The sequence below is a fragment of the Sprattus sprattus genome (genome assembly GCF_963457725.1).
Source record: "Sprattus sprattus genome assembly, chromosome: 4".
Taxonomy (NCBI): Eukaryota; Metazoa; Chordata; class Actinopteri; order Clupeiformes; family Clupeidae; genus Sprattus; species Sprattus sprattus.
This window is the reverse complement of record NC_137923.1, coordinates 36,339,501-36,356,246: the sequence shown is the minus strand read 5'-3', so window position 1 is coordinate 36,356,246 and position 16,746 is coordinate 36,339,501. Positions and strand designations below refer to the sequence as shown.

Below are 16,746 nucleotides of genomic sequence, written 5' to 3'. Positions count from 1 at the left end.
TGCAGTTGGCTTACTGCCAGGTGCTCTGACTAATCCCCACATGATTGCCTGTCATATACAGGAAACACTCAGACAAAATACCAGAAGCATGGGATCACTTTCTCATTTTTCCTCATGCCACTGTGACCAGAGAAACGAAACAGTCAAACTAACCTAACATATGTTTTGGTTCAAAAGTTTGTATGTGTTAATCTCATCACGACTTTTACAATCATATATAGTTTGACTCCCAAGTAACTTTTTTAGGATATTTAAGTTGAAGGGCTTGACTACAAAATCCTACGTTTGTAATAATCTTCATGTTTGCATTTCTAGCCACCAGAGGGAGCTGTGCACCTACACAAACCCTACATCACTAGGCGTAACCCACTCACAGGAGGATCCACTGCCATGACGACGCAAAGTCCTCAAAGATGCGGACACCAACTTCCCTGGCACTGATGCCAGACACAAGATCACTAAAAGACATTGGGAAGGAAAGAGATCAAAGCTGCGATTAACTGACGGACTGTCACAGTTTCCTTGATAGATTAGATAGATCAGATTTCTAACACCAGCAATCATTAGTAGGTCAGCCATTAGCCACTCTAGGGGGTGGACACAACCTCAAGGGTAATCAAACAACTGCTGACAAACAAATGCCAGAGAACATCCCATATCTAAAAGAGGACAAAACTCCAGGCCTTGTAACACTATTTGAGCATGGTGACTGGCTCTAATGTTTTGCCCCAATTAGTTCCCCCAGCAGAGTAAATCAAGGATGTTTCAGTGCATAAGTTAATGACAGATATTCACTGGCATTATGCAACATATTAATGCCGCTTTCAGCGTATAATTATTGTTGTATAGTTGTTTACCATAGTAGGCCTAGGCAGCACTAAGAATAACTGATGCATACTTCTGACATACATATGCTACAAAAATAATGTATCAATAAATATATATACACTCAAGCACAAACATCGGATAAATCTAACAGCAGACACAACAATCTAAAAAGAAAAGAAAGACAAAGAGGACTCAGCAAGAACATTTGAGATACCTCTAGACATCTACAATGTATTTCTATGATGGTGAAAAAAGAGAAATGGAAATAAATGTCTGTGGTACAGTGACCGAAGCACTACCGAGCTTTTGGAAAACAGCAAACACACCACACATAAACCCTGCAAACACACTACACACCACACACTCACCCTGCAAACACACCACACACACATTCACCCTGCTAACACACCACACACTCACCGGCAAACACACAACACACACACTCACCCTGCAAACACACCACACACTCACCCTGCAAACACACTACACACTCACCCTGCAAACACACTATACATTTACTAACAAAGCAGCCGGTTTGACAGTAAAGCACTATGCTGGTGTTGGTGAATTCACACACAAGCTACAGCAGACTTCTCAGTCACTTAGACGGTCAGCAGTGGACGTACTAATAGGAGCTAAAAGCTAAAAGCTGGCACTACTACACAAATGATGGCACTCACTCATTGGAGGACTCGTCACTGGTGACAGGAGAGAGGAGAAATGGTTTATACATCAACAACGCTATCAAAGTGTGTGTGTGTGTGTGTGTGTGTGTGTGTGTGTGTGTGTGTGTGTGTGTGTGTGTGTGTGTGTGTGTGTGTGTGTGTGTGTGTGTGTGTGGCGTGGTGACAGGAGAGAGCAGAAATGGTTCCTACATCAACAACGCTATCAAAGTGTGTGTGTGTGAATGTGTGTGTGTGTGTGTGTATGTGTGTGTGTGTCTGTGTCTGTCTGTGGCGTGTTTTTTCCTGGGTTTGAGTCTGTCTGTGAATATTTGTGTGTCTGTGAATATGTGTTTGTTATTTGCATAAATAACCATTAAAGTGGGCTTTTCACAGAAAAAAGGGAATGTACTGTACCCAGTGCCCTGCTTGATGATGTTCACTGTGTCATTAATTGTCATTCCTGGGATGGTGAAGTTTTGGGGAATTGCGTTGAAAGCACCAAAAGAAGGCAAACACCTTCCTAAAACTGGACAAGACAAGAGGGAGGACTGATCAACAAGAGTTACAACATATGATATGCATGTATGAGACACTGGGACATATAGTCACTTACAGGTGTGATAATATAGTCACATACAGGTGTGAACATATAGGCACATACAGGTGTGAACATATACAGTGCCCTCCACAATTATTCGCACCCTTAGTGAATGTGACCAAAACAGGCTATGAAAAAATATGTGTTCGATGTTTATTCTCTTGGTCTTTCACTCAAAATATTTACACAAATCTTACCTTTTCATTGAAATAAAATTATTGAAAGAATTATTATTTTTTTTTACATTAAATAAACATTATTCTCCAAAACAGGTGTGCCACAATTATTGGCACCCCTTAATGTAATGTTTTGAGCAGCCTCCCTTTGCCCAGATAACAGCTCAGAGTCTTCTCCTATAATGCGTAATGAGGTTGGTGAACACATGGCACGGATCTGAGACCATAGGTCGGGGGACTGTGATGACCATGGCAAACCTTTATTCTGCGGTCGGGGAACAATTTTTATGTTGATTTTGAGGTGTGCTTCGGATCATTGTCCTGCTGGAAGTTCCAACCACGGCCCATTTTAAGCTTCCTAGAGGGGGCTGTTAGGTTTTCATTTAATATCTGCTGGTATTTGATGGAGTCCATTATACCATGTATCCTAACAAGTTGTCGAGGGCCTTTGTGTTAGGTTAGCGGGATCGGGATGCGAACCCAGGTCGCTGGCGTGGTAACCAGTGACTAACCCAGTAGGCTAGTGAGGACCCAGACGCAGAGATAAACTCAAAACTTTGGTTTATTAGTTTTTCGTCAAACAGTCAATAATAATAAGGGAAGACGTCGACAGCAAAAATGAGAAGTGGAATACAAAAGCACAGAAGATCTCCAACAGGGAATAATCCAAACGCAAAAGTAGTTTCCAAAAGGTAATAATCCAATGCACAGAGAACAGTCAAAATGGCAAAAAGGCCTAACAAAGGAAGCTAACGAAAATGTAGCTCTAGCTCACCCACGGGAGGAAAAGAATAAAGAGTTCCAGAGACCGCTGTTAGAGAAACAGCGAAACGTGGCGAGAACCACGCAAAACCCAGCACAGGAGAATTCTCACTTGGGAGTAGTGTTCACACAGGACAGGAGTGTCTGAGCAAACGTCGCGATGACATGACAAGCTAGTACAGGGTTTTTATACTCTAGCTACAAGGGTAATTGATTGAAAACAATAATATAAATCAGGTGTGGCACAGGAGGACAAAGGAAAATAATAAAACAAGTCTTTAGGCCACTAGATGTCGCCAATGACAAAGGTCGTGACGACAGAAGCTCAAAGTCATGACACTTTGGAAGAAAAACAGCCCCACATCAAAGATCCGCCACCATACTTCACACTGGGTATGGGCAGAGATGGGCAAAAATACATCAAAATGTATTTTGATACAAAATACCCCTCAAATAAATGTATCAAAATAAAATACAAAATACTGTTGCCAGAAAATGTAACAAAATACAATACATGTATTTTGTATTTTTAAAATACAGGAAATACTTTTTCTGATTTTTCAGTTTTATAACAATTTGGTATAGCAGAACATTCAGGTTTGGGCTAATCAGTGGCGTAACGTAGTAACCACGGGGCCAGGTGCAGGCTATTATGACGGACCCATGTCAGTGGTTCCGTATCCTTTTTTTCATGTTTGTAACCGCCGCCACAGGGCTCTCATTGCAATCTCTATGGCTTCCGGGAGGGCTATCCCCACCGTGCTTTCGTCATACGTAATTGCCAGGTAAGGACTAGGACGCGATCTGGCACTCCGCGCCTGGGCGAGACTCTCCACTTTGTGAATGAGGCGCGCCTCACCTAGGACGCGGATCTGGCACTCCGCGCCTGGGCGAGACGCTCCACTTTGTGAATGAGGCGCGCCTCACCTAGGACGCGATCTGGCACTCCGCGCAGATGAGACTCTTTTTAAAGATCTTAGCCTACTTTAAACGTTGTTGAGATTTTTATTAGGTTGAAAGTCGGTAACAAAACAGAGACAAATAGCTACACGTCAAGCAATGTCATTTATTTCCTAAAATACGTTTTAGTGCCAGATCGCGTCCCGGACCTTAGCTCTAATTGCGTATAAGGACATCACACAGCTTTCATCAAGTCACATTGTGTCAAGATGGCTAACGTTCAGTGCAACAACTGGATTCGCTCTTTGAAAGAACCTCCTTTAAGTCGGTGTACTAATGAAGATAAATTGACAAGGATCAAGACAGCTTTCTTAGTTTACGACCACAACCCTGTTTTGTGAAAAAAATGGATTTAACATGAGAGTCAATGAGAGAGATCTGGGGTGATTTCCTTTTCGCCCCAAAAAGGGGCGGGCCATAAGAAGCAACACTTTTGGCAAATTGACTGATTCGACAATGGCATTCAGAGGCAGATCAGATGGTCTCGTGGTAGAATCTGACAGAAAAAAATCTCCTTCTGCCTAAACACTGGAAAGTAATTTGAGTATTTTAAATGCAAAATTACTCCACTCTAAAGTATTTTGATACAAATTACATTCAATTTTTTATCGGCCCTATCAAATACAAATTACAAAATACTCCAAAGCAAATTAACAATACTTTTCAAATTCAAGTAATTGAAATACTGCCCATCTCTGGGTATGGGGTGCTTTTCTGTATGGCTATCTTTCTGTCTACGCCAAACCCACCTTTGCTGTTTGTTGCCAAAAAGCTTTTTTTTTGTCTCATCTGACCATATAACTCGGTCCCATTGAAAGTCACTTACATTTGGCAATCTGTAGGCGTTTTAGTTTGTTGTTGATTGACAGCAGAGGCTATTTTATGGCCCTCCAAAACAACCAATGTAGGTGGCATCTGATGGTAGTTCTGGAGACTGTCTGACCCCAAGCCTCAACTAAACTCTGCAATTCTCCAGCTGTGATCCTTGGAGATACTTTTGCCAGTCAAACCATCCTCCTCACGGTGCGTGGGGTCAATTTACAGACAGGTCCTATTCCAGGCTGATTCCTTACATCTCCCGTCGCTTTGAACTTCTTAACTATTGCCCTGATTGTGGAAATGGGTATTTTCAACTATTAAGATATTTTCTTATATCCTTTTTTCGGATTTCTGCAGCTCAACAACTTTTTGTCGCACTTCGACACTCTGTTCTTTTGTCTTTCCCATCTTGATGAATGACTAAGGGTATTTGGCCTTTGTCACCTCATATTTATACCCCAGTGAAACAGGAAGTCATGGTTGACAACCTAAGAGTTCCTAATCAAACAGGTGAACTTAAAAATGTAAAACATGACTGGTAATATACTTAAGCTAGATAAGCTAGATTTAATTATAAGATTTTCTAGGGGTGCCAATAATTGTGGCACCCATGTTTTGGAGAACAATATTTTATTTAATGTCTAACAAAAAACATTCTTTCAATAATTTGACTTCAGTGAGAAGGTAAGATCTTTGTGAATACTTTGAGTGAAAGACCAAGAGGATAAACAGCAAAGACATATTTTTTCATAGCCTGTTTAGGTCACATTCAATAAGGGTGCCAATAATTGTGGAGGGCACTGTAGGCACATACAGTACAGGTGTGAACATATAGGCAGAAGCCACACACACCAGCTTACCTGGGGTTGTAGGGGTATAGAAGAATGGACACAATTCTCTGTCCTTAATCTCTGTAACCGACTGAGAGAAAGACAGGAGAGTTATTTCACTTGAGTACTCAAAGGCATGCCAGATGCTATTGTACGCCAGTATCTCCAACTGGTGGCAAAGACGGTGGTAAGGGGAGCTTGTGGTGACAGACTTGCCATTAATTGAAATTCTCACTTTGAAACTATTTCTAATAGACATTCAAATCAAACTGGTATTTCTACAGTTCATATCTCACCAGAACAGTGGTGGCCAGGTCGAATGATGGGAGGCAAAGCTCTTGCTGAAAAAAATCCTTTGCCTTACTGCCCGGGAAGTAAGCCAAGGGTGAGAGAGCCCAGAAGTCTTGGGGACACTGTTTCACACATACCTGAACCCAAGGTACAAGAGGAGATGTTATACCGCACACACTGGGTAACTAACTGAGCACCACCCTGCTCAGCCTCCCGCCATGATTCAACCGTAACATATTGAACTGAGCACATTGTGGAGTTTCAATACAGTTCATTTTTTGCTAGCCATGCATTTGCACTGAATGGATCTTGGTAGAACATACTTGTGGCTGTGTGCGGAGGCTATTAGAACATACTTGTGGCTGTGTGTGGAGGCTATTAGAACAGTCCTGTGGCTGTGTGTGGAGGCTATTAGAACACACTTGGGGCTGTGTGTGGAGGCTATTAGAACAGTCCTGTGGCTGTGTGCAGAGTCTATTAGAACATACTTGTGGTTGTGTGGAGGCTATTAGAACACACTTGTGGCTGTGTGGAGGCTATTAGAACACACTTGTGGTTGTGTGGAGGCTATTAGAACAGTCCTGTGGCTGTGTGTGGAGGCTATTAGAACACACTTGTGGTTATGTGTGGAGGCTATTAGAACACACTTGTGGCTGTGTGTGGAGGCTATTAGAACATACTTGTGGCTGTGTGCAGAGTCTATTAGAACATACTTGTGGTTGTGTGGAGGCTATTAGAACAGTCCTGTGGCTGTGTGCGGAGGCTATTAGAACACACTTGTGGTTGTGCGGAGGCTATTAGAACATACTTGTGGCTGTGTGCGGAGTCTATTAGAGCATACTTGTGGCTGTGTGCGGAGGCTATTAGAACATACTTGGGGCTGTGTGGAGGCTTTTAGAACATACTTGTGGCTGTTTGCGGAGGCTATTAGAAAATACTTGTGGCTGTGTGTGGATGCTATTAGAACAGTCTTGTGGTTGTGTTCGGAGGCTATTCAACATGCTTGTAGTAAACTGTACCTGTGTAGTGGGACACTGAAGGCCACTTAGGGCAGCGGCCATTATGTTTGTAGCCGTGGCACACTTAAGGATGTCAAAGTAAAAGACATTGGGCTTCCCCCTGTTGGAGGTAGAGGGGCAGGGTGAGGGAAGGGGAGTGAGTCAGCACTTCCTGGAACATTACTCGTAATCAGCTATTTACTCTAGATGAACACACAACAAAGAAGCCACTTTTCGTGACGTTTCAAACCCAACACACAAATACAAGTCAAACCTCTATTTTCCATGCACACTCAGACAGGGTAAGGTCAGTCCATGCAAAATAGCCAGAGCTCATACGTTGTTCCTTACCACTGTTCAGCACAACGCATGTTATAATATTGATTCATAAAGAGATTCTAAACAAAGTGTCTTACTCGTTGGGTCCAATCCCACAGAACATCCCTGCGGAGTTCCTCGGGTAGAGGACATGCCGTGGGTCTCCATACAGCCAGGCTAAAGTGGGAAGGCAATCAAGGACTGGTTAGTGTGTGTGCTCATTATCCCATGACAGACACAGCAGTGAATCAAGTTGCATAGTCAATAGCTGAAACTGCAGAAAACCTCAAATGCAGCCTCTTTGTATTTCCTCCCATCTGATTCGAATCCAGAAGTTAGACTTTTAATATGATGTGACTACGATGTTTTGCAGACTGACGTGGCATTACAATTCATACATTTCTGACACTAAATTCATGCTGTGTCAAAAACAAGGTATACTGTTCCACAGTCCTTTACTGAGTTCTACAGTACACAGAAGCAACCGCTGCAAGTAAAAACCCTCCTGTAAACAGATAGTAATGTTTTACAAGGGCACAGTACAGTAGTACACTGTATATAAAATGTTTTCCTGTTATAAAATAGAAAGATTCCTTTCTAAGGTGTTACAGTTACCAGGGATGTTGAAAGTAACATAGAGAGGACTGCACTGAACTATGCACTTTATAAGGAGGACGTCGTTAGCATTATGTTGTTGAATGAATATGAATGTCAGAAAAATAACACAAAATGTCCATAAAATCTAAATAATGAGGGCAAGCACACTGCTACCACCATTCAACATTCACTCCCCGCACCAGACCATGACCTTTTCAATCATTACATTATTAAACCCAGAACAAGCCCTCGTCCTGTTCATGGCCTTCAGCCAAGAGTCAAGACCTCACAGTAACAGCTAGGACTTTGAGACAACCTGCTTGCATTCAACATCTTACAATAATGTTTCGGGCTACAAGAATATACCTCTAGCGTGACCTCAATAAAGAAATCTTTATACTGTTGAAGATGATAAGGTATTCATAGCCCTTTTTAAAGGTTATCAACTGAATAAGGACTCAAACCCTTATTAAAGTATCACCAGCTAGAGTTTAGCCAGTCCTTTACCAGAACAAGCTGAGTGACGTTTGATCCTGCAGTGATGACCCGCTAGCTCAACTATCTAGTAGGCTCATAGTGAGTCAGTAGTGCTCCTCAGGAGGGTCTAACGGGGCAATATCCACTGATCACTGCTCAGTATGTGCAGTATGTGCATTATAGAAGGATCTAACTGGGCAGTGTCCACTGATCACTGGTCAGTATGTGCATTATAGAAGGATCTAACGGGGCAGTGTCCACTGATCACTAGTCAGTATGTGCATTATAGAAGGATCTAACTGGGCAATGTCCACTGATCACTGTTCAGTATGTTCAGTGTGTGCATTATAGAAGGATCTAACAGGGCAGTGTCCACTGATCACTCTTCAGTATGTGCATTAAAGAAGGATCTAACAGGGCAGTGTCCACTGATCACTCTTCAGTATGTGCATTAAAGAAGGATCTAACAGGGCAGTGTCCACTGATCACTGTCCAGTATGTGCATTATAGAAGGAAGGCGCCATGGCTACAACACTCTTACATCACAGCGCGGTTTGTTTTGAATGATGGCAGAGAACTCAGCGTTCTATCCCTAATACTCCATTTACATAGAGCAGCGTGGTTAGGCCATGTGGCGGCTGTGGTGTGGTGTGGTGTGGTGTGTACGCGCACAGAGTCGTAAAGAAAGATTGACAGGCATAGGGAGATAAAGAGGACTATAATAGTGGGATGTCAACAGTGCAAACGGGACATACTCCCACTGCTGCAGGTGAACAGAGGAATGTAAGAGAGAGAGAGAGAGGGAGAATTTCCTTCTAAATTGTAAAAATAATTTGAACCAATTAGATTCCCAAAATTTGAAACTATAATCCCAAATTTCAATCAACTGGACAAAAATAAACAAATCAAATATATATTGGGTGAACACCCAGAACTAATATCAGTATCAGCAAAATATGTAAAAGCATGTCATGACAGCCACCAGACATAATTTTCTGGTAACGTATTTACTTTCTTGTTTTGTTTTATTTATTCATTTACTTTTATCTTTTATTATTTTTATTTTTTTCCCCTTAATGCTGATCTCTGTGTGTGTGTGTGTGTGTGTGTGTGTGTTGCTATCACTATTGTTGTTATCACTTATGTTGTTGTTATCACTATTGTTGTATTGAGTGCTTTGGCAACAATGTATTGTGCATTCATGCCAATAAAGCCAATTGAAACTGAAATTGAAATTGAGAGAGAGCGAGCAAGGGAGAGAGAGAGAGTGAGGGAGAGAGAGAGAGGACCGAGACATGGAGCAACAGAGGACAAATCAGGTGACTAATGCCATAGGAAAGCTCCAGTACCTAAAATCCCCACTACCGCATAACCAGCAATGACCACCATGAACAGCACACAACAGATAATGTCTGTGCAGCCCCTGGGAGAGAGAGAGAAAGATTGAGAGGGGGCAGATAGAGTAGTATGGATACAGACAAATCAGTATGGAATATGAACAGAACAAAACAAGCTACTAACAGTAAAATCACCTTAAACATAAAACTTCATTTTGAAAAACATTTTTAGAAAGAATTAGATAATGCATTGCATATTGTAATCTATTTTATAACACACTTTGTAAGCATATCATGACAACACACACACACACACACACACACACACACACACACACACACACACACACACACACACACACACACACACACACACACACACACACACACACACCTGTTGTGAATAGGTCCATTGAATGCGGGGTCATGTTGCGCTGGTTCTCCTGAAACATAGAAAGAAAAGCTTTTCAGACCCTTGGTTTACGACAGCTGAAAGAATATCTATGTCTGTTTTAGTTTTTATGGTGTATTGAGGTTGATAATGATCTGTAAATGTACACACAATTTAGGTAAGCACAATATCAAAATATGCAGACAAATAACTTTGCAGCTACAAAGTATGATGAAACAGGGAAGTATAGTTGACAAGTGTTTATTTTCAAGTGGGCGTTAAATGTTGCTTGGCAGCCAGAATGGGTTTGTTGGCAAGGTAATAAGTAATGGAGATTAAGCTTTAAGGAAACAGAGGAGAGCAACCATAGCCATAAGTCATCCCCCTTTGCTAAGGACCTTGACCAGAGCATGAAATACTGAGGAACTCAAATCAAGTGTGACAAGAACAATATTTCCTGCTCACTACTTGGCATGCAAGAGGCACCAGAGGACTAAGATGGGAGAGAGAGAGAGGTGGGGAGAATAAGAGAAAGAGGGAAAGAAAGAAAGAGAGTAAGAATGAATAAATGAAGGGAGTGAGAGACAGAAATCACATGTTACTCAAGGGGTGGAATGGGAATCATTTGATTCCCATTTGAATTCAAAGATGGGGGAAGAACTGTCGGGGTAAAGTTGATTCAACCTGTCCTCATTTAACTCCAACTCCATACATGTGCAAGCATCAGCTCCTCAACACACCATAACCCCCCTCCCCTGAACCTCCATTGTTCAGTTCCCCTTTCTCTATTTCTCATTCATGCATTTCCCATCATCCACTTCCCCCTCATACAAAAAGGACTTTAAGTCAAACCTGTAGAGCTGAGGCTACTAATAGGTGGACACAACAATCTGTTAAGACGGCTCTTAAAACCAAGCTCATGCTAAAGGACGCCCCGGACCTATAACCAATAAATTATTGAGAATTATCACATTTTGACAGAGACTTAAAACGGCACTGGTTTAGCAGCCCAGGAAACTCACAGAACAATTGCGTTTGTTGTAAATAATCTCACGTGATGCTACCCAGCCAATCAAATCTGTGTATTCAATAAGCATTGCGACTCGAGTCAGTAGCTGTGTCTCAAAACGAGTACTTTACAAAGTGCACACTATGCACTTACATCTGTAGTGCGTTCCGTCGCTGATTAGTGTTGGCAAATGGAATTCTGACGGGAGCAAATAAGCCAGCCTTTTACCCATAAATCTGTGCGCCAGCTCCGTCCGGCAAACTGGAAATGTAAACAAAGATGGCGGACCAAACTCCGCTGACGGCCGTGTTTTGTATGTAAATGTACACTTTTTGCCGTTTTCTCTCTTAGATTTTTCAAAAGTTACCGAGAAACAGACACTGTACTATCACATGACACTGTTATCTTAACCAGCAATAATGGTTGAAGTGATTTGCGAGGCATCAGTCAGCCAAATCTCCAAACTGAAAAGCTGCCAAAAGCTTCCGCTAGGTAGCCAAGATGGCGCCCGTTTAGGGTGAGAAGTGTCCATTGGTTCACACTGCATTTTTTGACCGTTTGCAGTGCACAATCCTGGTACTTTCAGTGCCCTGAATTCTCCTGGTTCTGTCAGTGTGAACGCCCTACACCCAGAAAGTCAGTTTTTGAAGTGCGCAAGTACGCGGTTTGAGACATAGCCAGTGAGTGGGAGACGAGACGAGACGAGAGACAGTAGTCCGATAAAGAGAAAAGTAATTTTACATGGCGTGCTATAAAAGAGAAAAGTAGACAGCGAAAACAGAATTTCTAATCAATAATGGACAGACGATTACATTTCCATTCTTCCCACAGGCAGTTCAAAACCAGTATGTCTCATATGTTCTGAGACTGTGGTGATAATTGAAAGCGGAAATTTGAATTGCCACTACGAGACGAAGCACAACTCTTTCGAGCAAACATACCCAGTCCTCACTCAAATCCGAACTGAGGGCAGAGAAAATAAACAATCTAGGAGCCCAATATGCTCGATTCACCAGAACCGAACAATTTCAGCGTGGAAAGGCTGCCACAAGGTAGAGATGCCTTCGCAGGAAGGCCATGAGACATAGGGAATATGTAGGCCTTCTTTGAAGAAGGAACCAGGCTCCTCTGAAAAGGTAAAAGAAAGGGCAAGACAACTGTTGTCACAGGAGAACAGTCAGCAGTGTGAAAACTGTCCAGTCTCGGTATCAAGAAAAGGCAAAACAGCTGTTGTCACAGGAAGACTGTCAGCAGTGTAAAAACTGTCCAGAGTTTCTTAGATGCTCCATGGACCAGCTCAGCAGCAGTTAACTCCTCTGAAATAAACCACTCAGTATCTTCACACCTGTTTGCCTTGAGAAGTTTCTTGAGAAGCTTTTAGAATTTTCATAAAAAACATTTTTACTGACGGAGGGGTTGTCAATGAGTGCGGTAGCTGAAACCTTACTTGAGGGAAAACAAAAAGAAGAGTTTTAAATAACAAATACCTATGTCAACATCATCAGCCACAAAGAAAACTTAAATATTAACCCAAGATGTGGTAGCACAGCTGATTGAAGCAATTCACAAGACAACTTGTATATAGGCTTAGCTGTAGATGAGTCCACTGATGTGTGTGACAATGCTCAGCTGTTCGTATATGTAAGGTTCTTCAACAAGGAGAAGAAACAGTTCTGTGAAGACTTGTTAGGTGTTACATCCCTTCAGACCAGTACAAGAGGAGAGGACATCTACCTGACCATAAAGGAAATGTTAACAAAGAGGGGAATAGAGCCGAAACAAATGGTTTCAATAACCACAGATGAAGCCCCTGAATTGTACTTTCTTTATTTGATTTGACAGTCAGTTGTTGACCACAAACATACCTTGATACATACTAGGCTACTTTAATACATATGGCACTGAATCATAACGCAAGTTAGACTTCACGATGTTCCGGAACTCTGCTTGAAGGAAATGTTCTCTAACTGGACCTCTTTGAATATGAATTGAATACTCCTGCTGTAGAGCATCAAGACAGGGTTACTCATTGAAGATAATATGTGGCCGATCTAGTGTGCAGCTGACCATTGCGGATCAAAACAGAAACTTGGACCGAAACCTGAACCTCTGTTTCTGTTTTATTTCCACTCAAGCAAATAACAGCTTGTTTGAGGTCAGTGAAATCACTGAAAAGACTGCAGTGTTCGCTCAAGGAGTCTCTGACCTGCCTGTGGCCATCAATGCCCATTCTCACAGTTGAAGTCCTTACACACAGTCCTAAGTGGATTGGAAACTCTCTTGACACACAGTCCGTAGTGGATCTTAAACTCTTGTGTTATTTTCCCTCACTTCTCACACCTCCCTTCACCCTTCCAATCAAGCTGTGTTGAAGAGACACAATGCTTGTTCAAATATTTTCAACTTTATATTATTTCCAAGACACGAGTATCAACAGATAGATGGCTGATTTGGTAGTGAAATCCATATAATGTAGAGTGGGAACATGCTGGCGGTCTACCTCTGTGAAACCGGTTCCACCTGAGAGTGGAGTCAAGTGAGGGATCACATTTCACCGGCGCACAGGTGCCGTTTGTTAGAATAATCTCAACAAACTGAAAGAAATGACCTTCACATGTTTTTATGGCTCGAAAATAGAACATACCAGAAGCCTACAAAACTTTGAACCTAGAGTAAATTGTGACACACTTTAACTGCCTTTGGGCCCTTAGAGGTTGTTTAAAAAAAAAAAAAAAGTTTCCAAGAGCATTGGCCATTTCCCAGACAGCCAGAATGAGTTAATCGTTGTAGGTGAGTTTGCTGACTGGATGTTGTGCCATTCCTGTGAACATTTAAAGCGTACCATTTCCCCATAATAGAACAGTATCTAGTGTCCATGTGTGTATGTGATTAAACCCTCTACAGTCCAATGCCTTTTAGACTTTTCTAAGTTGTCTAACATGCCTTGATGTTTTTGTACATTTCCCTTAACTAAAAACAAATGGAATATCTGATTATATATTCTAGAAGACCTCAGCAATAATATCATGTAAGTAAAAGTAATGTAGTAAAAAAAGGGTTAATTTAAATCAAATGTAAACATACCCTACAAAAAATGCTAATATCCCGGACGAGGGATATGGACTGACGACAGTCTCAACCGCATTCCGGAGCAGATTAAACACACTTGAGGTCCCATGCCAGACACTGCAGCAGACACCAGTTGACAGCATTATAAGGTAAAAAAACATCAATTAGTCGAACTTCTTGTTTACATGTACATCAACATATAGCTACATCACTATATACATTCTGTGCACATCTTAGACATGCAGAGCATACAGTATTTCCAGCAACAGGTTCAGCCTGTGGTTCTGTCCACATCCAAAATGATACACTAAAAATTTCAAATGTATACAGATTATTATTTATTTATTTTTTTGAGTAAAGAAAGAAATACAGGCACAGTGAAAATGAGAGGTTTACAATAAATAGACTAATGGAGGTTGACAAGAAATAACTCTTCATGACGGCAGTCACGTTCGCTGCTTTTCTCACAAAACCTGATTGACAAAACCAGACTGACTCCAGCAGAAATTTCCATTTACTTTCTGTCAACAGATGGAAGAAACACTAGGAATCCACTTCCATCTCCTTATGGTAAATCTCCATGTTTCAAAAAGATGGCTTTTGGGAGCTCGTCTTCCAAACATCTGAACACTGATGTATTTGATAGAGATGCACACTTCACATTTCCTCCATCAACACCACAGCAGGACTTTAGTCTTAAATCTTATCTTCCAAACATAAGCCTACAGAACACTTGTCAGGATTCTTGATGGACCCCAACTTCTGTTTGTGCTTTGTTACTGTTCACAGCAACTTGTGTTAGTTTACATCACCTCACAGCACGAAGCCTTAAAATGGTGACAGATCCTACCACACTGTTCCTCTGGGACTGTGTCAACCACAATACAAAGCCATTACATACGTCAGAAAGCGCACTTGTAGGCGAGATGTTCTTTAAATCTACATCCTGTTCGAATTCCCGGGTGTATGTAGATAACAAGCAAACAATGACAAAACCACGCCAACAGGAAATAAATACCACTGTGGTAAGGTAGGCTACACATGCACGTAGGCTGTGATGTTTATGTAGCCTAGATTATTCTCTCTAGCCTAGGCTACATTATCAAGTAAATGGGTAGGCTACCGTTTGAATTAATTCCAAACGCTTTTATAACGATTCCGATACACAAGGGACGTAGCAGACACGAAACATCCTAAAAATCACGTAATTTAAAAGTTACTGCAAGAACCCCTAGCCTACCTGTTGAATCAGTGCAAAGACCCTTTTAATGTAGCGGTAACTCACCATATTCCGAATTTTCCTTAGACTTGTCTTTCCCCATTGAGACGTTTCTTGTGTTAGTTTGATTTTTCTTTTTGGGAAAACTCCCCTCTGCACCAGTAAAACAGTTAAATAAAGTGCCTTTCGTACAAAACGGATAAAACGAAATAAGTGTGACTTTATATGAGATTAAATAACTGACTTGAGCAGTGTTCAGCAGGAAAGAGCTATTCTTTTTCTGCTCGTTACCTGCGCTCGTTGGCAATTGTGATGTCGGCACGGCACCTGCTCTGTGATGCGCACCTTTGGAGTAAGCCACGCCTCGGTGGAGCTCTGGAGAGTTCAGGGGAGCGCGATACTCGACAGTGATTCACTATCGCCACCTGGTGGTCGATATTTTCGGTCTACCACTAATGAAAAACTGCGATACCAATGACCCTGGCTACTCTTGTAAAAGTGACAAACGATATAAATTGTGCGACTTTTTCTTTACCAGCGGCATCGATGTCGAGTATGTCATTCCTAGAGTTGATTCTGTTGCATACCTTTTGTTCTGTGGCACAAAACTTTGACATTGTCATTAGATAACACTGATAAACGAGTGTTTATTTACCATTCACTTCCTCAATCAAGAGCACTAGAGTAAAAGGGCAGTATACAACTGATATCTTTACAGGTCCAAAATACAAACACAAAGTACTATATTTCAAAGAGCCATTTTACTTAGACTGGCAATATCAAATCTCTTCAAAATCTGAGTTGCTGATATAGCTGGCCGTAGATAAGCTACATATCTATGACTGATGTTTATGAAAAACAGAACAGGGTTCTTTTAATATATTTATTACATGAAAAAATAAAACAAAGTATACCTTAACATAATAAAATAACAAAGAATGAAATCTACACAGCCCTAAAATTAGCCAGCTAAAATCTACACACTCACTTCACCAGGCAGTGAAATGGAACATTTGAGAAGTTCAGTTCAAGTTCGATGGCACACCATAGGACTGGAGTGGGAAGGACTTCACACACAGAGTTCTCTCTTGTCAGGCAATGTCTTATAAATTCATGGTGGTCAGTATGCTGCATGTTTTTGATGACATTACAGTACCAAAGTACTGTAGAGGGTTAAAAAATGTATACATTAGAAAACCAAACCATATATTTCATGACAAAATCAAAAGGATACTCTCTTGTGCTTTGGTGCTCCAACAGCATAATTGTGTCTGAGGCAGTTGGCAGTTCAGTTATCAGCGAGTGAATCAAATCACACACCCCAACACAGCAACGATGCACAGTGGATATAAAGACACCACAGAGAGTCAGAAACAGAACATGCATCAGGCCTCAAAAAAGG

At 41.5% G+C, this 16,746-nt stretch overlaps 1 protein-coding gene across 1 annotated transcript in view; it reads right to left on the bottom strand.

The window, feature by feature from the left end:
• The window catches only part of slc44a4 (solute carrier family 44 member 4), a gene marked incomplete at both ends in the record, with an annotated part of 23,750 nt that extends 8,303 nt beyond the window's left edge, over window positions 1-15,447 (bottom strand). The window contains 9 exons of the mRNA XM_080838132.1: window positions 375-458; window positions 1,908-2,019; window positions 5,669-5,729; window positions 5,935-6,066; window positions 6,949-7,048; window positions 7,344-7,422; window positions 9,669-9,742; window positions 10,051-10,099; window positions 15,411-15,447. Of these exons, the coding sequence (XP_080694258.1) occupies window positions 375-458; window positions 1,908-2,019; window positions 5,669-5,729; window positions 5,935-6,066; window positions 6,949-7,048; window positions 7,344-7,422; window positions 9,669-9,742; window positions 10,051-10,099; window positions 15,411-15,447 (728 nt within the window). The remainder of the gene's footprint in view (window positions 1-374; window positions 459-1,907; window positions 2,020-5,668; window positions 5,730-5,934; window positions 6,067-6,948; window positions 7,049-7,343; window positions 7,423-9,668; window positions 9,743-10,050; window positions 10,100-15,410) is intronic.
• Window positions 15,448-16,746: the final 1,299 nt, after the last annotated feature.